This window comes from Astatotilapia calliptera, chromosome 2 (assembly GCF_900246225.1).
Source record: "Astatotilapia calliptera chromosome 2, fAstCal1.2, whole genome shotgun sequence".
Taxonomy (NCBI): domain Eukaryota; kingdom Metazoa; phylum Chordata; class Actinopteri; order Cichliformes; family Cichlidae; genus Astatotilapia; species Astatotilapia calliptera.
Genome location: NC_039303.1, coordinates 9,080,042 through 9,104,583, shown reverse-complemented (window position 1 = coordinate 9,104,583; position 24,542 = coordinate 9,080,042). Strand labels below are relative to the sequence as shown.

At 40.4% G+C, this 24,542-nt stretch overlaps 1 protein-coding gene across 2 annotated transcripts in view; it reads right to left on the bottom strand.

The window, feature by feature from the left end:
- The window catches only part of pcgf3 (polycomb group ring finger 3), a 74,695-nt gene that overhangs the window by 27,054 nt on the left and 23,099 nt on the right, over positions 1-24,542 (bottom strand). The window contains exons 2-3 of one of the 2 annotated variants that reach the window (XM_026183758.1): positions 9,419-9,528; positions 5,275-5,392 (exon numbers count right to left, since the gene is read on the bottom strand). In XM_026183758.1, coding sequence (XP_026039543.1) covers positions 5,275-5,392; positions 9,419-9,433 — 133 coding nt within the window. In that variant the 5' untranslated portion in view covers positions 9,434-9,528. Of the gene's footprint in view, positions 1-3,146; positions 3,224-5,274; positions 5,393-9,418; positions 9,529-24,542 lie in introns of those variants that run through there. The other variant, XM_026183768.1, reaches the window with a different exon arrangement.

Here is a 24,542-nt window from a genome sequence, read left to right as displayed (position 1 = left end):
TCTTTTTAGTCCGATCCCCATTTCTTCAACAGGCTTTGCTTTTCCAGGCCATAAAGGAGAATAAAGCAAATAAAGGAGAATGTGTCCTTAATGGTTACACTGTACTGGTTCACCAGCCTGACCCCAGTTCAACTCCAGTTGAGAACTCTTAAACACAATATAGCAAGATTTCAAAGGTAGTACTGATTGCTAACAGCTTTAGTTTTATTTTTTGAAGGTGATTAAAGTCAGTCTGTCTGCAAAGTTCAGGGGCAAGCTGGCAAACTTAACTAAGGTGAATTTTACCATCTCCAGCTGATATTTAATGGTCAAAGTGACATCAGCTTATGTAAGCAGGCGTTCGGTGACAAGATGATGTAGTTCAGAAATGATAAGCATCAGTGCTCTCTGCTAGACTACATAGGCATTAAAGACAGCCTCTCTCTTTAATCTCAAATATAGCATACATTTATTTTTCCCCACTGTAAAATCTCCTCAAATCTTACGGGTTTTTATGGATCTTCTCAATTTAAAAAATAATAACAACAACTTTAAAGTCATTATAGAAGCCGATTCCCTAGCTGCACTCACTGTTGAACGATAAGAGCATTCGCTCAAACAACAACCTGCAAATGTTTCCATTAATAATCTCGTCTCCTTTTCCCAGCCAGACAGGCTGCGCCCTTATTTCCTGACCCGGCTCATTCACATTGAGTTCTTATTAAATGGTTGTAAATAAAAGCATCACCCAAGGAAACATTGAAATATTTCTGCTCATTAAAACGGTTGATTTGAGTAAAAGGTGGCTCAGGTGGCACAGCGGGTCATCTCACTAATCACAAGTGCATGTGAAAGAGTCTTAGCTCCAAAAAAAAAGCAAACATCACCGACTGTGTGTATAGCTGTAAATAAATACAGGCCACTTACCATTTAATACACGAGACAGTGAGATAATCAAGTAATCCAAGGATGCACTAATTAAAAAAAAAAAAAAGACATACTGGATCACAAACTGCGTCTAATGAATCTCATACTGCCAACAATGCCTGTGCTTAAAGCAACTGACCCCTCACCTATGGATCCCTTCATGTGTACAGCACATGTTGTGTACAACCCAGCACTGTAATTTGCAGCACGTGGTTCACCACTTTACCCATCTCAGCCACACTTTTTTTCCCCTCCCGTTTCTGTGACAATAGAGCTCGATCTGTCAGAACAGCTGCAGTGGTGACGTGATGTGAATCTCTTTGTCTCCACTCTCCAATGGTGGAGCCTTTCTCCAAGTGAGAGGGAGAGTCAAAGCGTCACGTCTGGACTCAGACGCCTTAAGTGGGCAGAGGGGCTTCCATCTGTGAGTGAAGAGCTCCCTCTGGTGGGCATGAGAGGTACTAAAATGTCTGTGGTTATCTTAACATATATTCCAGCACATGTCTGATACAGGGTTATGTTTATTTTCACTGTTCTGCTCTAATCAGTGTCCAATTTATCAAATCATTTTTTAATCTCCCCAAATGCTGAGTGTGTTGTTCCTGAAATAAATGTGTCAAGTTCAATTAAGCTGCTCCACAGGGGGTGAGAGCGCCCCCCAGCTCAGAATGCTTGGACACTTTTTATTATCCTGCATCAGAAAATTGTGATTTCACAAAAACAGCCATCTTAATCTGCCAACATGAGCAGCTTGGTGTGGTTAGCTAGGCAATCTAAAGACTCTCATGTGAGCATTAGAGGGCACTTAAGGTTGTGGGGGGGAGACAGGCCAAGACCTCGACAACTCGGAGACCCCTGCGGGGATTACGAAATGTCAAGTTCAAGGTTGAGGGGGAAAAAAAGCAATAAAATGCTAAACAATGTGCAGCCATTCAGCACGTGATGACTTGATTTAAAAGTGAGACTGCAGGATAAACCAGGCCTCACTCAGTATTCAGGAAGTGTTTGGTGACATGTTGGAGGAGGTGAAGCCAGACGCCCTCAAGAGGTTTAAAACCTACTGAGAACTTTATTTAAAAAAAATAAAAATAAACCAAAATACCCCATCGGCTGCCTAGTTATTCAAACTCAACCATCTCATTTGCTGAAAATATGACGTCTGCACTGTTTCATTCTCTTTCAGCTTTGATTGTGGAAAAACTGACATAATGGCAGTGATGCAGGTTTTAACCCTGTAAAGACGCAGCCACCTGGCTTTACATGTCTGGTTTGCATTTTGTATGCTCGAGTTATCTTTGACTAATATTAAACTTTGTGTGATCAGATCTGTGACAAATCAGCAAAAAAAAAAAAAAAAAAAAAAAAAAAAGAAATTCAGCAGCAGAGTAAACATGATTTCTTGTAAAGTTATAAAAAACACAAAAAAAACAAAAACAACATTTCCTTCGCCTTTGAGGTTTCAGCGCCTGATGTCGTCAAGCCTTTTATTTCCTCTTTGTTCTTGGTTTTTTGTCGTTTTCATTTCTTCTGCAAAGCTCCTTCTACATTAAAAACATCAACTTCTTACTTATTGCTGCCAATACACGGAGCAACTCTCAGTTACTCGCCCACTAATCAAATCCGCAATCAAATTGGCTGCTGACCAAACTTTCAAACTCCATTAAAAAGGCCTTTAATCTGTAAATTACCTCAAATGCTCCAAATGAAAGCCATTCAGTTTCATCTTGTAAGACCAGAAAACATTTTAATTTCGGAAGCGCTGCAACTGAAGCTGCACTTTAGCTTCTCTTGGCCTTTGAGGAGTCCTGGATTACTTTGTTTGTTTACTTTTCAAAAGCACAATCAGCTCATACGCAGTAGTTATTATGAACTCTGCAGCCGTTACGATCAGACGCCGGTGAACACACAGAATCAGACTTTCTGCATGAGCGCCGTCTGGTTTCACGCACTAGAAAGCACAAACCAACAACAACCAGTGCAACGTATCTGACTCTTTTCCTCTAAAGCAGCTCTGCCAGACGTTGCTTCTGTTTTTACATGCCGATCATGCCATTTTATTAAATACACCAGCAAAATACATTAAAATAGGCTCTACCTTTATGCAACTCAGTTTTCCGTGTCTAAACAGACGACTTGAAAAGGTTTAGAAGTTCCAAGAAATTTTTAAAAAAGTTTTTGATATCAGTTTTTGAATCTGATTTAACCAAAACCATTTTCAGTTGCATTTTTCCGACACGTACCTTGCATACACATGTTCTCCAATATGAACCAGTCCTCTGCAAAGACTTCTCTTTTTGGTTCCTTCTTTTAAGAAATGGCTCTTTATGTTATGCAATGTCATGACTAAGACCCCAAGTATCTTAAGATTTGATGTATTTACCCAATAACAAAAACCTTACAGTCATCATCACAGGTGAACTCTGTTACCTGATTGATTTTTTTTTGTGCACTAATGAAGTGGTCACTCTGTATTTCAGCAACAGACTGTCTAAAACCAATCCTATTATCACCAAAACTGTACTAACCAGCAGGTGGTGTAAGTGTGGCCCTTATATCTGGAGCTCATGTTAAAAACAAAAAACAAAACAAAATTAACATTAATTAAGGTTAAGACTTGCTAATATTAAAAAAAAAATAAAAAGGTAAGAAAGTGTAGCCACGAGGAGCCTCTTCATGAGACAAACAAAATGTGAGCAGTCAAACTTAACGCCTTTATAATCAGTCCTTCAGACACTGGTTAAAGAGTCTTTTTAAGTCCAGGAAACTTTAGGAGTTAAAGGCAGGATCAGAATGTGTGTGTTTGGGGGGAAAAGAGGGATTAAAGTTTTGTGTTTGTGGAAAACAAGACCAATGCATGGATAAAGAACCTAAAAGTGACTTTTTGCACATTTCTATTGCACTATTGTGTTTGTGTCTGGTGTTGCAGTCTTTGTTTTTTTGGTTTGCTATTTTTTGTATTTTTTGTATATTTTTTGTATATTGCACTTTATGTAGTCCTGTGTTGATTGTCTGTTATATTGTTTGTTGTACGTCATATTTAGCACCATGGTCTTGGAGGAATACTGTCTCATTTCATTTTGCACTGTACCGCTGCACATGGTTGGAATGACAATAAAACCACTTGACTAATTTTCAGTTTCAGATAGGATGGGAAATATCCACAGTCCTCACAGTGATGAAAAAAAAAAATCCTGAATGCAGATCCAGATCAAACGTCGACCCAATCATCACCTCTGGCACAATTTTCATTGTTTCAAAACTGAACTTTTTACAAAACCTCTTTGGCTGAGTTAACATCAGTGACAGCTGCACTGACTTCGCACAGCCTGCCTTCACAAACATGTAAACGCCTTTAATTACACTGTATGAGTTGAGCTTAAACCTGCGTCCCATTGCTGCATCCAGACTGGAAGCAGTGGGCTGCTCATGCATCGCTTTGAAGCTGGTGGCCGATCGCTTGCAACATTTCAGGCTCCAGCTAATTAGGCGATCCTCTAATGTATATACCACCAGGCCACATGTCGACTAATAGTGTTCTTCACTCTTATTGGTCTCTTCAGTTGCTCGCCTGGAAACTGAGAAAAGTTTCTCTCGGGCCCCGCCCACTTCCTGTCACCAGCGGTTATCACTATGGTCACTTCTGGTCGCGTCCAGTGTGGACACAGCTTTGATTAAGAGAGGGTTTTTCATCATTTTTACTGAAGACGCTGACTAAACTCTGTTTTTAAGGTTACGTCCTAAAAAAACTACTTATTTTCATAGAATTTGTAAGAGAACTCTAAAGATGCTCATGGATCCAGATGAGTCTTTGTGTCTGGGTTAAGGCATTGGATCAGACAAGATAACACCTCTACCTGCAGCATGAACCAGGTGTTATCACGGCGCTTTATTGAAAACACCCAGATGATGCATAAGAGGTGACTTAGTTTGATATTTTTATGAGACTAATAAATGTGCAGAATATCTGGTCTGCCCTCTTGTGAGTCTTTGTACGCGCATCTACTTCATATTCAAAGCCATTTGTTGGAAAACACCAGCACAAATAAAGATTGTTTTGAGATTATGCTCTGCAGAAACAGTAAAGGAAGAAGCAACAGTCAACCTGACCAACAGAAACAGCAACAAGCGGCGCTGCACAGATATCAGAAGCATCGCTCAGCCTCCAGGATTTTTTTCCCCGAACGGCAAAGAGCCAAGAAAAATCCTGGGAGACAAAAACAGCCTGTGTGTGTGTGTGTGTGTGTGTGTGTGTGTGTGTGTGTGTGTGTGTGTGACACACAACAGAAAACTTAAAAACAGAAGCGAGCAGATGAGAAAGAAGAAGCGAGAGTACTTGAAATCACAGAGTGAGGGGTGGGGAGGACCTACAGGTGTGTAAGCACTCTGTGACCGTGGTGGCGTCAATCAGGTAGCCCTCACACAGACGACATGTGATGTGGGCGTTGATGTGACACAGCTTTATCTTCCTCGTCAGCATGTCGGGGTTCTGGAGGAGGAGACAAATTTAGCAGTTAGCCATCTTTCACGCTTTCATCAGAACAGGGTTTTTAATCTTTTGATGCCTTTGAAGAAAAAGTTTTATAGCCTACTGCAGCTATTTAAGCCCTGCTGTTCCCTTCAATTTACCTCCTACCTGAGACAATCCAGGTGAATCACCAAATGCTGGCAGTAATGACTTCGAACTAACGACGAAATCGGCCGAGCCTTTAGCTGAGCATAGCGGCGCTCTCAGACAGGCTGGCAGAACAGGCTGCGGGGGGAGCTGCTCATCTGGTGATTCATGCTTTAACAGAGCTGCACGGGAGCTATGTTGAAAGCAGTGATTTGCTAAACAGGAGCTGAGTTTGCGTTGAGTAACAGCATGACTAACTGTGGTTTCACTCTGCGAGGGGCATCTTTAGGGAGTCGACCGTTCTCACAGAAACTCTGCTCGGGTGTTAACGGTCAACTCACCTGTCAGACCAGAAACTTCACTTAGTGGCTGCTAAAAATGTGACTTTAAATCCTTTTAGATCTGTTTAGATTAGTACAAATAAAATTACAAACAAGACAGATCTTACTGGAAAGTTGAAAATTATGTACTAAATAACTAGAGTTTCATCTTTTTTTAATAAATGCTTAAAATTAGGCTAGAAAATCTCAACTGTTCCTCAAACTGTTCCAGTTTAAATGTGTGTCCTCTGTTAAACTACTGTAATCTCCTACAGTTCAGAGCTCCTACAGTCGTCACATGCATAAAGCCTCAAACAGCTGTGTGCTACATGCACACTGCCCCCGCTCACTCACTCACTCACTCACTCACTCACTCCACACCACACTCACGTTCGTTTGCTTTGGGTGGAAACCTTAAGTTTACAGTTGACAGAATGTCGCCTTGATAAACAGAACTGAGGCTCAATCAAAGATAAGGCGACAGGCAAAAATGGCTTTTATCTTTCCTTCTGATTAAATTTTTTTTTTTAAACTTAACTTCAGCCTATTTTGATTACATCAAGCAACACTGGTGACCCCATCTGATCAACTCCACCTGATAATCTTTTATGTAGCATTTGTGTGTCTGTCTGTAAATAGTATAGCTTGAAAGGTTTAGAATGAATTCTGATTACACTTAGGTAGGTGTAGGTGTGTCGAATGGGGTCAATAAAATTTGGCTTACGTCCATTGTGGTCCTTAATGTCAACTTAATCATTTATTTATAATAAAAAAAAAGAAAAAAAAGACAAAAAGCCTTAAACTACAAAAAAAGAAGCACTCAGAGAGCTCGAATCTTTTCTAAATATTCATTTTGAGATTGAAGAGATTGAGATTTTAAGTCTTTATATGGTACTATCTATATGTTGACAAAACACCACACTTGTATAGGTCACTTTCATAGTTATAAGGCTTTTTGTGAATTTCTGATAAATAAATCATTAAGTTGACCTTGAATTTCATTTAGCTCTGTCTTGGTTTTGCTGCCTCCACGTGCAAACAATGAGCAAAAGGCATATTCAAAATCCATTTTTATATTCTGGTGGTTCCGACACTGTGTGGCCTTCCTCCACGCCCTGCTTTAGTCAGTCTCATTCAGATCGAGACGGATGTACTGACTTAGTTACAACTGAATTACAGTGGGGAAAACTACCTGGAAAACTACCTGAAAAGCTTTATTTTTGTTTTTTAAAACTTGCTCTGATCTCCACTGTCACAGATCGTTTTTAGAAGAGGATGTCTGAGTGGCATCTTTCTCTTTTATGTGACTGGATCTAGCCCTTCAGCCTTGAAGAGTCACCCTGAGGAGACCCAACACTCTATACATGTTTTTATGGTTTAGTAAATTTACCATAAGGATCAAATGTAATTAATATGCAAAAGTTGCAATATTTCCTTCCTGACAGATAAATCAGAGACATAAAGGTTGACAACAGCAGACTGACTGCTGAGGCCAAATGATCAGATGTGCAACAACCAGTAAGGATACCTCAGATAATGGCTAGCTGCACTCAGTGAAGGAGACAGTGAGACAGCCAACATTCATTATTTAGAGGCTCAAAGCTGCTCAGAAATCCTTCCTGAGTGTCAGACCGATTCAAGAGTCTCCACACCAGGATGGAAAACAATCAAAAATGTTCCTCAAAACATCAGGTTTTCACACAAGTTTAGAGACATTTAAAGAGTTCGTAATGAACAGCACTTACTAATGATAGAAGAAGTTTGTGGTAAGATAATAAATAAAATATTTTTGATCAAAGGTAAATACTGAATAAAATTTTTCTAAATTTGAAACTTTATATTTTAGCTAGCATAATATTAAACTGAACATCTGTTATTTATAATTACTTCTGGGGGGAGAAAAATAAATAAGCAATAAACCAATTTTTCAGGCAGAAAAGCAGTTTGATGCAGAATCAAATGTTTAAGTTCATTACTAAATAATAAATATGATGTTAATTTATCCATTCAAATCTTTAGCTGCCTCCCAAAATGTGAACTTTTCAAGTAAAGCACTGAAAAAACACCACCGGAGTGAAACCTTTTCAGTTTCTTATTAGGCCGGAGGTTTCCAAATGTTGTGCAGTAGTTTGAACTACAGTTTTTCACAGGACTGGATAGTCAGATGAAGGCACATTTCTAGAGCTAACTGTAAATCTACTAAATAAACACCTGATTCAGGAGCTTGTTGAACCACTTTTAGCAGCAATACATTGAATTAATCATTTTCTTTATGATTTTATCAGTTTAACACATCACTGTGGAGGAATTTTGGCTCAATCGTTTTTCCAATGTTGCTTCATTTCAGTGAGGTTTGCATTCATGCGCAGCTCTCTGAATGTCCAACTACAGCAGCTCAGTCAGGCTGAGGTCTATTCTGTTGTAGATCTGCTGCTGTGCTTGGGATCATTGTTCTGTTATACGACCCATTTTGGGCTAAGCCTTAGCTTTCAAGCAAATGGAAGATGAGCTCACATTTGACTCTAGAATACTTTGGTACACACAGGAGTTCAAAGTTGACTCAATAACTGCAAGGTGCCTAAATCCTCAGCCCTCTCATCGTGCAGACGACTGGTGTGTCTTTGTGCTGATATGCTGTCTTTGGTTTTGTGCATCATGGACAAACGTCTCCACTTTGGTCCAGAAGTCTTGTAGTTTGTTCAAATTCAGCTTTGCAAACCTAAGCCGTACTGTCATTTTCTTTTTAGAGAGAAGAGGCTTTCCTTTCAGACCTTCAATACTTGTTCAGACTTTTTCCAATCGTACCGTCATCTGCTTCAACCTTTAGGAGGATACCAAGGCCTGTACAGTCTGAGATGTAGCTCTCCATTTTTTTCCTAGTTTCTCTGAGCAATGCACAGTCAGACCGTGGGGGGAAATTTGCTGGGACATCCGCTCATGGGAAGAATTTTGCGAGTTAATTTAACATGTGCTTTTGTTAAAGTAAATGGTAAATGGACTGGTTCTTATATAGCTCTCTATCTGAACGCTCAAAGCGCTTTACACAACTCGTTCATTCCCATTCACACAAGCACTTTTCTGCGTTTTTAGTGCTGTCTAACTAACATTCATACACACATTCACACTCTGATGGATGCATCGGAGAGCAACCTGGGGTTAGAGGTCACACTCGCTGACGATGAGTTAATCAAACTTATGTGTCTGCTGCTTGCCTATTAGCAGTAAAGCTGTACATTTTTTTAAACCATACTGCTGTATATAGCTCAAAGAAGAAATTATGATATTTTAATCAAATGAAGGCTATTTTCTGTAAACATGTCAATAAGCGTCCCTTGAAATTTTGGCTCATTCTTCGGTCTCCCTTGGACATAAAATGTTTGAAAACCACTCAAATGCTCAACAATTATTTCACCATTGTTATGAATCATAACACCAAAACAGAACGTTTTTAGAGGACAGTTAATATCACAGGTTATACATAAACAGAAACTGAAAAGATGAAAGGAAAAGATGCTTCCTGTTATTGTGAAAACATTCTAACTTCTTCAAGCACCGATAAACCTCACAGAGCGATTCTTACCCCTAATACCGCCATGCGTCAACTGTGGGTGGTGCAGCAGCCACGTCTCTTCCTGTGGTTGTGCGGCAGTCAGTGTTAGCTGCTCATCCTGAAGAGCCTCTTATCAAAGCCTACAAACACAGAAAGATGCAGATTTAATATTGTAAATAATAAGTAATTATAGCAACAGGGCCTTGCTTTAATATCTGTGAATCAATTCACCTGATTTTGATGGTTTAAAAGATCATCAGTGTCTTATATATGAAAAAACTGTGAATAAAATATCAACCATCTACCAGCACGGCTGTGGTTCCTACAGGTCTCTAAATCTGCTGTCAGATTTTAAGCATCCGTCCTTCTGTTAACTTGAGCTGCTCTGCATAATCATAGAGCCAGAGTACCAGATATTTAGCCTAATAATTATTTAGATTTGTAATTATTACAATAACAGCTTTATATTTGGTTGTGTTTTACTGAAAAACCAAAGAAAGAAAGCCACCCACAGTCAAAACACTCTGGAAAACTACACATCTCAGTACCACCCACACGCCACAACGACTGCTCGGCCAGAGGGAACACACACACACACACACACACACACACACACACACAAAAAGCAGGATTGACTGAAACCCCGCTTTAGTTTAACATTGCACAGCGTTCGTGAACGTCACCGTCGTCCTCCACACAGGGAAAGCGGCCATGCTGCAGTGACTGGCTCTGCCGCCGCTGTGTGATTCATCACCTAATTGTAGGAGTCCAACCACACCAGTCACGATGGGCGAACACACACCACCCCTAACACACACATACACACTCACAGCTTCAAAAGAAACTGCCTTCAACGGTGAGTCTGCCAGCCTTCCTCTGTCTGCTCATCAGACCATGAAATTAGCCCAGTTAGTCGACAGAGATGACATGCGGCGACGGTTGCTGAGGACACACACACACACACACACACACTGTATGGCGGCCTGTTACAGATCGGCAGCACGTCGATGAGATTCACACACATGTTACAGTCACATGACATCCAGCAACCTTTCTGTGATGTAATCTTTGATATTTCTTCAGACGTTGGGTTGAGTTCAGAGTTTCCAAAGCCTGAGATGACCCCCACTGGGAACACACATAAAAATAGCTTTAAAAAATAAAAAATACAAATAAAAATAGAAATGAGCTTAAAAAGGAACCAGCATGAAACATCATTTTACCCTAGCCTCATCATTTGGCACAATATGTGGATGACTTTTAAATGTAAAAATCCACCAGCGCCTTGTGTATCTACTCCTGTGGTGGATGCTCAGACTTAATAGTTAGGTCAGTAGAGGTACCGATAAACTCTGTGAGCCAAAAGCTTAAACTTAAGACTGCTGTAAACACCATGTTCATGACATTTTGTTCTTCTTCTTTGTTCGTCTATTACGTCAGAGTGAAGATATCCTTTATATGGTTTTCTCAGAAAAATTGCTGCAGCTTCAAGTTCAAGGGCAGCCAATTAGGAGAATGATGGCTTAAAGGCAGGTGTGGGTTATAGTTATATTGGGACTCAACTATACTCTGTTGCAGACCCGAGGGCCTAGTAGTCCTTCCTGTAATACTATACATGCCTATAGAGACAGGCATGCAAACATCTGACGATGAAATTTGCATCCCACAGTCCCTACTGCTCCATGGATACGGAAATTATAATCCTGGCCTTGCCGGCACCAATTTATGAAGAGATATATATTAAGCAGAATTGAGTTCAGATTATTGGTGGAGCCCTAGTCCTAGTTTCTCATGCAGCCTCTGGGAAAATTAATTGCCCAACGCTGATTTAAAGGGATGCAGTAGGGAGCTAAAACAAATTGTTCAGCAGAAAGACTGACTGAGTGTCTCCATCATGCAACGTTATCAGATAAATGAGGCTCATTTGTCCCATTTTGAGTCCAATAATAAACACATAGGAATAAAACTCTCCTTGAGGCATGTCAGCTGCTTTGAAATACACATTTGTACACCTGAACTTTACATTTCAACATAAGAGACTCTCACTTTAATGTAATGTTATATAACATTACAGGCTTCCTGCCAGTTTTGAACCATCATGTTCCCAGAGGTGTTGGATGTAGTGTTGGTCATTTCTTCCACACAAGCCCGATAAAAACTGCTTCTTTGTAGCCGAATGCGCACTGCCGACACTTTCTAAAATTTGTCATTTCTTGCTTTACCTTAAGTGACTAATTAGGTATTTAAAACTTAACAATTATTGGCCCATAGCAGCTCTAGTATGCTGAAGCATCAAGACATAATTGATTAAAAACAGAAGAGGAAGTGTCCACAAACTTCTGGCACTGCAGCGTGCATGTGAGATTAGTTTGCAACCTCTAAACAAAACAATTACAAACCTGTAGCAAAGTCAGTCTTCCACATCGTATTGGAAGAACACGCATCTGTATTCTTTATGAACACGCTGTTCTGAGATCACGTCTTTATTTGGACAGCATAGGGGAAAAAATACCTTCAGGCTGTCAGAGCTTTGCTTTGAAATCATATTTGACCATCTATGTCTGTCTGTGGGATGGAATAGAGATGAAATATACAGTATATATAAAGCGTACCACAAAACAAACCACAACTGAGCTCAGCTCAGTTCAGTGCCAACTTGAGGCCGCTGCATTCAGGGTCATTTAAGGATACCAGCTATTTAAAAGCTGCAGAAAGCAGCACAAAAGGCACAGCGCTTCTAGCATTATATTAGAGACACTTCCACCATTGTCAACTATCAGATAAAAGCAGCATCCTGGAGGACAAGTGGGTAAGACACACAGCTTTTAATTGCAACTACCATTATCAAATTCATGAAAGGTCTCTGATGCATTTCAGTCTCCTCTGTGTCTCAGCTCATTTCCTGCCCGTCTCACCTGTCAGCAGCAGAGGTGGGAATCACAGTGACTTACAATCTGATACCATCATTTCACATTGCCCGCTGAATTATGCATTTATTCACCGCGTCATTGTTTCAGTGTGTGCACCAGTGGTGTTCGGTTTGAACGAAGCATCAGCTTTATTAATTAGTGCCACACTACAGGCATCTGGCAACACAGTAACAATCTGATACCAGGGGTAATTTGGTGAGCTGTAGGTCACATTGGGCGATACACATATGTTACACCCTGGACAGGTCGCCAGTCCATTTAGTACTCAGAGCAACAACTGCTCACCCCTGAAGCCAATTTAAAGTCACCAGTTAGGCTAATGTCTTGGACTTGGGAGGAGGCCAGAGTACCTGGAGAGAACCCACACAGGCACAAGGAGAATATGCAAAGAAATAGAAAGGTTCTACCCAGCCAGCAGGTATAATGTGATTCTCCTAAATTATTTGCAATATAGTTTCATTTCAGCTTTCCTGCATCTCAGTTTCACTCCAATGTGTCCTCACACATAAATCTCAAGTGGAGTGAATCTGACTGGTGAAGTGAAATAATCAAAAAAATCAAGCTGACATTACCACATTAAGATTACTGCAAGCACAATACAGCATTGTGCTTGCAATGCTTCCCAACAAGGGTTATGAGGAAATCTGCTGGGCTCCACGGGGTCTTAGTGACAAAAATGTTGTCATCAGGTAGTGAAAGTAGGATTCTGTGCATGTCTGCCAGGTTTTACTGACCGCTACAGCGTACCAACCATGGCAGTCCTCAAAGAAGTATAGCAGGAATAACTGGTCTGAGTCCACAACAAACTATAGGCCCTGTTTTACAACAACCCTAAAGTGAGAGCAAGAAACACCAACACAGAAAGACTCACTATGACCACAGTTTGTGTTTAAATTTAATGAATAAATAAATATACTGCAAACATACCAAGAAAAGCTGTTGGTATCAGAGGTGTGAAATGCCTCCTAATTGCCAACTCTTTGCTGTTGGCTTCCTTCATCACTATACTCCTTTTAGCTTTATTTAGGCATAAACAGGTGGATATGAGCCAAATATCTGCGGTGTATCCCTAAATGATGCTCTGAAAGCTTTTCCTGACTGCTTGACATTCAACCCTTAACCTGTATTGAAAAAGAACAAACTTCACTTAGTTTTTCTTCACCCTCATTATTCTGAAGTCATGAAGTAGTGATTCAGAGAGGTAATCTGTTCATGGTGTAGAAAGTCTGCTTCAACACATTCACAGTAGATATAAACACAAATAATAACAGCTTCCTTTTTGCCAGGAGAAAAGTAAATAACTTTTTCTGTCCGTCATATTGAAAGGCTTATGTGCACATTATATTTGCTAGAATCACAAAGAGCCATACGATATCCCACTTTTAGGTAAAACAATACAGCAACAGAGGCTAACCAGGGGGAAATTGTTCCTTTGGCAGCATTTTATCTACAAACTTCATTTCCTGAAGTCTGTAATTGTTCTTGTGATTTGCCACATCAAAGTTCCTGCTGCCTTTTCACAAAGAGATGTGAAAATAACTTCCAATATTGCACTTTTTGCTCTTACCCACTTTTATTTTCTCCTGCTGTCAGTCAAACGACCCCACATGCAATTTGCAAGAGGCTGCGGTGCACAGATGTCTCAGCCCAGCAACAAAAAGTGCTTCACCAGACAAGACTAGGTACACCGTTTAAGACTTCAAATGTTTTGGCACTTTAAATTTAACACATCAGGGCTCAAAAAGTTGTCTATTTTATAAATGTACTGGCTCATACAGCATCTCAGAATACTAAAAATGAAATCTCTTACACCAATCGCCCAATCTGGTTCTGCCTGAGGTTTCTTCCTCTCAAAAGGGAATTTTTCCTTCCCGCTATTACTAAAGTGCTTGCTCATAGGGGTCATATAATTGTTGGGTTTTTCCTCTCTATGTATTATTGTAGGGTCTACCTTACAATATAAAGAACCTTGAGGCAACTGTTTTTGTGATTTGGCGCTGTATAAATAAAACTGAATAGAATAGATCCATTAGAATTCAGTACCACGTGATGCACGCCCCATGACGTCATTTGTATGGGACACAAACAAAACACAACAATGGAGGTGGTATAGCTGCTGCTCGGTGCACGGCTTTTTGTCAGACTCGGCGACCATAATGTTGGTTTTTGTGGAACTGGCCAAATTCAAATATGACAGTATTGATTTTTCATGAAGGAGTCGCCCTTATGACTCATCAATTGGTGGCATGCAATCTGCTGGTGTCACTTTTTCAGATCACCTCAGATTGCTTGGAACCCCGTCTGAGTAGGTATTAAAAAGTACCCGGTACCAGGTGCTACCACCTGATGGAAAACCCTAAAACTAAAAGTACTCGTGGAAAAGGCCTGTTTGTCTAATTTATTTTAAAAACAGTTAAAAAACATCAATCAAAGAAACATCAATCACATCTGAGAAAGTTCATCTTTAAAAAACAAAAAAATGACTGAAACAACTAAAATGACAGATGATAGTTAGTCTAAATCTTTCTTTATGTAGAAATCACTTCTGTTACTTAAAGAAACTCTGATACTGAGTAAGAACGTGAGATGAAAGTAAAAGTAGCAAATTATGTGGCTCCGTTCCCACTCTTATTTTCTTTTTGGAGTGATTCACGGTGAGACCATCAACATCATCACAGCCTACCACTCAAACCTGTCCAACAGAAACTTTTTGCCACAAGAAACTCACATTCACGCCAACGGCGCTCTCCTGAAACCAGTCACTCTGGTTTTTCATTAGCCACAGAAACGACCACATGAGGCTGATCACAGCACTGTTTCTCCCCCTTGAAAACAGACGTCAAGGCAACAGTTTTAATTTGTGCTGGCGATATTCATCTATAGCTTAAATAAAAAGGTATTGTTGCGATGAAGGCATCTTCGTATGTTCACTTCCAGTCTTTATCAGAGATCAATTTTAAATGATCTCTGATGATAAATCTCAAACATGTAAGAACATCTCCTGTGAGGAGGCGCCACAAACAAAGATTTATTCAAAGAAAGACCACACTCCCAGAGGTCTTTACACTGCAAGGTAAACCTACCCTGAGGGACAGCGAAGCTGAAGGGGAGGCAAGGAGAGCGTTATGAGACAAAGGAGAAAAATGAGGTGAAAGACTTTGAGCCTGTCTGAAAAGCATGTTTAGCTCACCACAGAGACATTACTGTCAAAATATAGTTTCATCGCCTAGAATTCATGTCAAAACATATTTTTTAAAGCTCCTTAAATTTAAATTTGTTCCTCTAGTCAAAATACAGTCAATTCAAAACATTTCAGGGAGTCATTTCATATCTTTGGAGCTGTTGTGTAACAACTTGTAAGCAAAGCCAGCTGCCTCAAAGGGGCAGAAATAGCAATGCAGGTGAAATTTCAGTGTGCCGACTTTCGGTGAAGGTCAGAGGTTTTTTTTTTTGACCCTCTTGACCCTTGAGAGAAACAAACTGAGCCGACCAAATGACATTTCACTGCAGCAGGTTACTTGTTACAGTCTGCCAAGTGCCACCTTTATGTCATGTGGTGAATGAATAATTTGAGCAGAGTCAGGAGGAAGACGACCATCATAAATGATCCAAACTAAACATGTTTTTAGAACGATTTCAAAAATATACACAGATATATGGAACGATTTTCTTGTTTGCATTCATTCACTTTAGTGATATTACTGTTGCCAGGCATTATAAATCATGTGCAACTCTTTCCTAAAAACCCAGACTCACTCACACTATTCAAAAAGATGCAAGTAGATTAAGTCAGGCTCTTAAAGGTTGCCTGGAGCTTTTGTTTCTAGATCACCTGCCTGCTTTAGCTTTTGTTTGGCTTCAGCTCTCCATCCTTCTCCCTGTGGAGAAGCACTCATGTCGCTCGGGTTGCACCATGAGACATCTCGCAGTGGACTTGTGCCCTTGTGAGATGGGTTTTGCAGTCAAAAACACCCACTAGTCAATTCCTAAGGTAATAAAAGCAAGTTCCAAGATTTTAACCTTACATCTAAACCTGAGCAGAAACCACTGCAGACGCTTAAAGGGGGGGGGGGGGGGTGATAAGAGAAAGTTTGAGAGTTAAAAATCTTCCATTTTGGACAAATTGAAGGCGATTACTTGATGCTCTAGACAGACAAGAAAATAGTGCATTACAATAACTTAAGTGGGAAGAGATGAAGACATGATGGGCATCGCCAGTTCACTCTTTGAGACAACTGTCTGCAATTTTGCAATTGCAATTTTTATTTATTTATTTTTTTTAAATTGTAAAAAATGAGAGCAGGTCAGATTTAATGTGAGCATCAATGATAATCAGGCACACTGCTATTTACTATCTAACCATTAACTAACCATTATCCAGTTTGGGTTTACAGAACGGTACAGCAGAATGTCGTCGACATACAGATCATAAGAAATGGTTTTAAAACTCATAGTGTGACCTACTGGGAGACTATTCAATAAAATAATAAGTAAAATTAATAAATAAGTAACAAGGCACTTAAACCACATCTTTGTGGAAACCTGCATAGCGATACAGCCAACATCTGGCCAAAAACTACCCAAAAGCCAGGAATTAAGCGAACCACTCCAAACACACCAGAACAACAGGACAGATAGGTCGGTCAACTGGTTGCTAGGCCCATTAAGGCCTTGATGATTTCAGTGGCTGCATGAAAATAATGTGAAGAGGGGATTAGCAGTGAAAATAGAACTTTTAGCAAAGAAAGGGGTATTTCTTTCCTTTGACAGCATTATTTTGGACATTAAAATGTGTTTACTACCAGCAAATCTTCAATTCTTACTCAGTAAAAGTAACAAATCAGATCTGACCATCAAATTAAAAGAGTCAAAGGTTGAGAAATATTTTTCCTGCTACTTTTGAACAACCTCTAGACCACAGAGAAAAGCTGTGTTATGACACAGCATTTCAAATTCGAGTGGCGTTGGTTGTGACCACAATGACAATGGGTGATCCTCAGTCTACTGCTGCATCGCTGTTTCCAAAAGCTTAGTGTAATATCTGCAGAGGGTTTCAGAAACAACACACCAACTGCTCATGTGGAACCAGGTAATAAGGGGAACAATTTTCTTTCAGAATGCAAACCATGACTCTAAATACTTCGATGAATTTTCTGAGTGGGACAAAGACAATTCCCAAACACTACAGCAAATGGTCGGGGGGGAAAGATAAGCTAGGTTTTCTAAGGCAAGTAAAGAAACAAAACAAACAAAACAAAGCTCATCTAAATAAAAAAGAGAAAGAAAAAGAAAGAAAGAGAGAAAGAAAGAAAAAAGAGAGATCTAGGCACCAGTGAAGTGTGGGGCTGTCTGCATGGCAACTATTGGACAAGTTACAGAAAGCCACAGAAAGCCCAACAACCAACAGTCCCCAAGTGAAAAACCCAAAAGACTCAGAGAGATCATGCAGCGGGCATGCAGTAAAATCTACGAAAAATCTCATGATTTTACTTCCTCCAGATATTTCTTGTCCAACAAAAGCTCTTTTTATGTCATCCTGGATTCAACTGAACTAAGCAGCAAGTTAGTTTGAGCTTCAGGGAGGTCTTCTAGGGAAAGGGGTGCACTTGATCCGAGTAGTAATAAAAAGTTAAAAGGATAATCATTTCATCCCGATTATTTTGTTTTCAAGATTACTGGAAGCGAAAAATCATAACTGAAAATAAAATCTGATTAATCACCCAGCCCAGCTGATGAGTATTAGTGGATGCAGTTTTAAAACCAGTTGCTCTGGACAGATGGGATAAACTAGTTGCTTCAATAAGGTAATTAATAATCATCGCTGCAAACTTGATGAATCTATTTGACTTTAATGGCTTTCCTTAACAAAGTCACTAGTAAAAAATGTAATTTTATCCCCTCTTTGGGATAAATCATTGTTTTCTTATCTACACACACGGATTTTTTTGTTGCTGTCGTTGTTGTCGTTGTTTTAAATTGCAACAAGACATTTCTTCCTCCCCACAGCAGCTTTACAGCTTCCAGCGCACTCATTGATTTTGAGCCACTATTATAATGCAATTCACACTCAGCAATGCAGCCAAGACTTAAGATTAACAACGTTTGCAGTCAATCATGAGCCGAACAACTGGCTCAGTAGCTGATAAGTACACAGAGAGACACACACACTCTCTCACACACACTCTGGGATCACAAAGAGCCCCTGTTGGCCTGCCTGTGGGTATTGGAGTGTTTGGCCTCGGTATAAATTGGCCGCCAGCTGGAGCGACGGACACTGAAGGCCTGCATCAGTGGACGGAGCCAGGAGGAGAGGCCTCTGCTTGTTGTGGAAGCTCGGGCCTCATTTCAATACACACACATAGACACAAACACATACACAGAGACTAAAATCCACACAAACTACACAAAAATGGAAAAGCACTCTTGCCTGAGTATTCACACACTTGCACACACATCCACCGTCACACACACACTTATTGTCTCCTCTTAATTCTGTTTGATGGCCCTCAATCCTCCAGCCAGTACTCAGTGCCTGGGGAAATCAGTCAGACAATAGACGGAATCCAAAGAGAAGCAGACTGCAGCAGGCCAGGAGGCTGTATGGGCTGCCAGGAAGCAGCAACACTTGAATAATTGAGCTCTGAGTTGAGGTTGTGAGGGCCAGCGGTGGAGTTATTGAAGCTAATATGCAATTTGCCCCACAGGTCAGACACAAAACAGAACAGATCCTAAGAACAGAAATAGCTGGAGCTCGAGTAATCCAAAACAGTTACTGAAAGTTTTAGAAATTTTACGTTTATGCTTTTAAAGATGCGGTTGTTCTGAATTTCCTAAGCACAGAGAAGATCCTTCCTTTTTACTTCAGACTGGAAAGAGCGAGGAGTGAGATGTGGGGGGCTGAGTACACTAAGTCTTTCCCAGAGGCAACGTGGAAAAGAAACCGATATTCACATGTCTGATCGCGGTTACAGCATCCCACTTCTTTTAAGCAGGTCTGGCACAATCATTCACTTTGCCATGGAGAGAATATTTCTCACCTTGCTTTCTAAAATGTTCCTGGACACTACCTACACACCAACTTGAATTAACTTATATCTAATGAATATTGATCAAACTGGCGATTATCTCATGAGTAAAAAAACAAAAACAAAAACAAAAAACTAACAGAAAGATACTTAGTATGGGTTTTACTGCAACATTACACATTTCTACTTTCCTTTTTAACACTGGAAAAGCTAATAGTGGAGTAACTTCAAAAGAATCTCCTTTATAAATGACATAAACAATTCACATTATTAAAAGAGCTGCAAATTATTACGCAGCCCTACTGATCCAGATCTCCTAGTTGCAGCTGTAGAAATTATTAACTACCATAACTAAAACAGCTCTGTTAGCCTTTCACATGCAGATCAGTTCTGCTCAACTGAAAACAAGTCAGCATTTTGTGAAATCTGGCAACCTTTTACCGAGATTAATTTAATGAAAACATTAAAACGAGACTAATTACTAAATTAATTGTTTTTGGGAAACAAAATTCATAACTTGTGCTAAAAAAAAAAAGCCCTTTTGTCGTATGGTTTACAAATTGTGTGGGGTTCTACATGAAGCCATCTTCAAAATAAACATTTCAATCTGATCTTTTTTTCTGGGCCATCTTTGACTTTAGAAACCAGTTTTTAACCAAAGTTGGGGTGTCTGTCTGGGAAACCAATGAACTGTATATAAATGATGGACTTTCCAGGTCTGAAAAACAAAACCAATTTAAAAGTATGTTAAATTTGCATGCTCTTTATTGACCAGCAGGGGGTAACTACTCGGGAAGCAAAAATAGGTCTGACAGGATTGAAGTATGTGGGAAAATCAGCTCCGTTTTCTGTGGCCTCTGTAAATACTGGTGAGTTTGTCCTAGTTTGTCGTTAGTCTTACTGAATAAACCATGTTCTTTTAAAAATAAAAAAATAAAAAATTGTGATCTTCAATCGATAGCTAACCGAGACAATAGCTAGCCGAGGCGATAGCAGCAAACTCCCCGCACATCGTTTTCACCCCACCCCAACCCCCGTGGTCTTTCGCTACTCAGGTTAAACATGATATATAAGTCACTTAGATAATTTAATGTTATTGTTTGGCTTTTTTCAGTGTTTTACTTGTTCGTGAGTAAATCTGTTTGGCTGAGATTAAAGTTATAGTTTTCACACAGCCGAATAAACGCCAAACAGAGAACTGATTAAACAGAAGTGTGAGATGATCGGGAATTTATGTCCTGTTATATTTTAGATAGAAAGGAGCAGACAGCTGAGTTTATTAAACTCCACTGAGACAGCGGTGATGCAAAACTGAAGGCTAGACTGTCCAATTTCACAGCCGCTCACTTCCAGCCTACCCGACCTTTGGAGGACCTGGCCCACGTAGACCGCGAAGGCCGGGTCTTCAGGAGGATGCAGCCTATGAATTTGTACACCCCTATTCTTGTTCTTGTTAGGTTTCTGCAATGATGCAAAACATCCTTTTCTTGTTTTTTTCTTAAAAAACAAAACAAAACAAAAACCTCCTTTGCTTGAGGAACTGTCTGAGAAGGTCAGAGTGATACAGCTATTGATCGTAGGACCTGATGCTTTCAGCTGAGAGGGCAAGCGAAACAATCGGTAAGCCAAACATAGAGCTCCTCTGTACTTACACGAAGGACCTCACATGGTTTCTGCAAAATTCAATATCAGGGAGAGACAAACCACCCAAAAATCTGTGTCAGGGCATGCTTTGGAAAAGATTTAGATGGAGTAGTTTCATGTGTGGAGATAAACAACTATTTCTTGTGTGGACTCACAGTATTTTAATGGCATGCAACAGTTATAATTGGGATCCTAGAATGAGAAATAAGTAGATTACAGTAGCAGCATTAACTGGACTGGTGGTTGGGTTTTTTTATGACTCTAGCTCCATTGGAAGAAGAAAGACCAATGACTAAGGGTTTGCACAAACCAAAGTATACTAATGCCCCTGCAGGGAGCTTCTGAAGAATGTTTAAACGATTTAACTTTGCCAAATGGGTTCATTATCTAGCTTCTTGAAGTAATCAAACACACGCGCTACTGAGGAGCATGCAGTGATCCCGCTGTGCAGACAGAGACACAGACACTGGCCTACATAAGGAGACTATTTCAAAGAGTAAACAGTCTTAATATCCAGAGGCTGAGGACACACAGGCCCACCCCGGCGGCACCGAGACAAAACAGATAAGCTTCAAGTGAGGCTTTAGAAATCATGCTTTCCACTCCCTGCTTCTCTCTGTCCCATTTGCTTAGAAAAAAAATATAGTTCTTGTGTTTACATCATCTTACATCAGCTAATGTCAAGAGAATTACCTGTTCAGTTGGGTTATTTAAGATGCTGACTTTAATTATGGATGTTCCTGGCACATAATTTACTATGCGTTTAAAGAGGTGGGGGGGGCGATGTGATTATCAAGTAATCTAAAAGTCAAAATGAAACAGAATTTAGTCTATAAGGACGACGTTAAACACTGTGCAAACCTAGCACCTGACCTTTAAGCGCATTCTTTAAAATCATATTTTAAATTACGCCAAAATGTGCAGCCACGCATATTTGCCGACATAATGCGCACAGCCACTAATATTAGCAGTCCTAGCAGCAGGTTCAGATCCACAGCAGTGATCTGCCAGTGCACTCTCTCAGAATCATCATGCACTCGCATGTATTTATGCTTTTTCCCCAAAAAGTCTTAAGTTTGCAAACTGTTGCTCTCTTTATCTCTCTGAGTTTCTGTACTGGATTATCATGAAATATCATTAAAATTGTCGAAAATTGTCGTGCACACGATCGTGCGTTGGTGTGATTTTGCTTATGCATCAAAAACACAGTGGTACACACTGTAGGATATGATATCCAACTCTGCGCATGGTGAGCATAAAAACACCATAAAACTCGATGTAGACTTCTGCTGGAAATCTAGATCCTAACTGGCATAGTAACTGGAAATTCATCCCTACACTGCAACCTTCCACGTCATTCGAGTTGTTGTGGTATGTGTCGACGAGATGTGTTGCTACATTACTCCAGAGGTGGAACGGATGGGTTGCTTATTTGCACGGCTGTCTCCTTCCTTGTTTGAATCTTCCTGTCAGGGGCAGCCATCGTCTTTCAGCAGCTAGCTGCTGGTCTGGTGTTACAGTGGCTTGCAAAGATTTTTCTTTGCAAGATCTTATTGGAATTCCACGTGAAAAACCAACACAAAGTGGTGTACACGTGAGAAGTGGAACGAAAATCAGACATGATTCCAAACATTTTTTACAAATAAATAACAGCAAAGTGGAGTGTGCGTAATTATTCAGCCCCCTGAGTCAATACTTTGTAGAACCACCTTTTGCTGCAATTACAGCTGCCAGTCTTTTAGGGTCTGTCTCTACCAGCTTTGCACATCTAGAGACTGAAATTCTTGCCCATTCTTTGCAAAACAGCTCCAGCTCAGTCAGATTAGATGGACAGCGTTTGTGAACAGCAGTTTTCAGATCTTGCCACAGATTCTCGATTGGATTTAGATCTGGACTTTGACTGGGCCAGTCTAACACATGGATATGTTTTGTTTTAAACCGTTCCATTGTTGCCCTGGCTTTATGTTTAGGGTCGTTGTCCTGCTGGAAGGTGAACCTCTGCCCCAGTCTCAAGTCTTTTGCAGACTCCAAGAGGTTTTCTTCCAAGATTGCCCTGTATTTGGCTCCATCCATCTTCCCATCTACTCTGACCAGCTTCCCTGTCCCTGCTGAAGAGAAGCACCCCCAGAGCCTGATGCTGCCACCACCATATTTGACAGTGGGGATGGTGTGTTCAGAGAGATGTGCAGTGTTAGTTTTCCACCACACATAGCGTTTTGCATTTTGGCCAAAAAGTTCCATTTTGGTCTCATCTGACCAGAGCACCTTCTTCCACATGTTTGCTGTGTCCCCCACATGGCTTATGGCAAACTGTAAATGGGACTTCTTATGGTTTTCTGTTAACAATTGCTTTCTTCTTGCCACTCTTCCATAAAGGCCAACTTTGTGCAGTGCACGACTAATAGTTGTCCTATGGACAGATTCCCCCTGTCGTTAAGTTCATGTGTGTCAGCTGCGTTCCCATGTGTGGCCACTTCCCCTGATCATTCCTCATGTGTATTTAGTCTCTGTGTTTCATGTAGTCTGCGTCGCGTCGTCTGTGTTCCCACCCTCCATGTTTCCATGCCCGGTCTGTTGTATTCATAGCCTTACCTTAGTTCATTCCCAGTTTAGGTTTCTGTTTAGTTATTGCTTTTGAGCTGCCCTTATTCTTGTTTGTTTCTCTTGCGTTACCAGCCACAATAAAAGGCTCGCTTTTGTTTAAAGTTTACTCCTGTGTCACTCGTGTCTGCACCTGAGTCCTCCACGCACTCTCCACACGGTCTGTCACAGCGGACCGTGACACCCCCACCTGAGCTGTAGATCTCTGCAGCTCGTCCAGAGTCACCGTGGGCCTCTTGGCTGCATTTCTGATCAGCGCTCTCCTTGTTCGGCCTGTGAGTTTAGGTGGACGGCCTTGTCTTGGTAGGTTTACAGTTGTGCCATACTCCTTCCATTTCTGAATGATCGCTTGAGCAGTGCTATGTGGGATGTTCAAGGCTTGGGAAATCTTTTTGTAGCCTAAGCTTGCTTTAAATGTCTCAATAACTTTATCCCTGACCTGTCTGGTGTGTTCTTTGGACTTCATGGTGTTGTTGCTCCCAATATTCTCTTAGACAACCTCTGAGGCCGTCACAGAGCAGCTGTATTTGTACTGACATTAGATTACACACAGGTGCATGCTATTTAGTCATTAGCACTCTATGGGTAACTGACTGCCACACTCTTTGTGGCTGTAATGTGACAAAATGTGGGAAAGTTCAAGAGGGCCGAATACTTTTTGCAAGCCACTGTATAAACATCACAGAACCAAAGCAGCAAGAACTGATAGGGACTAGCTGACAATTATTTGTACCTTTAATATAACCAAATCTCTGGAGACCACTGATTTTAGATGCAATGCACACTTTACACACCGAATAAAGAAATATCACATGACTGAGGTTCCTTAACATGCACAGCTACAATATTGGCAAATAGTTTGTGCGCACTGTTGACACAGACCAAAGCAGATCAAAAGCATTGCAGTTACATTCATCAGATGGTCAGAAACATGACTATAAATGACTGTTTTTT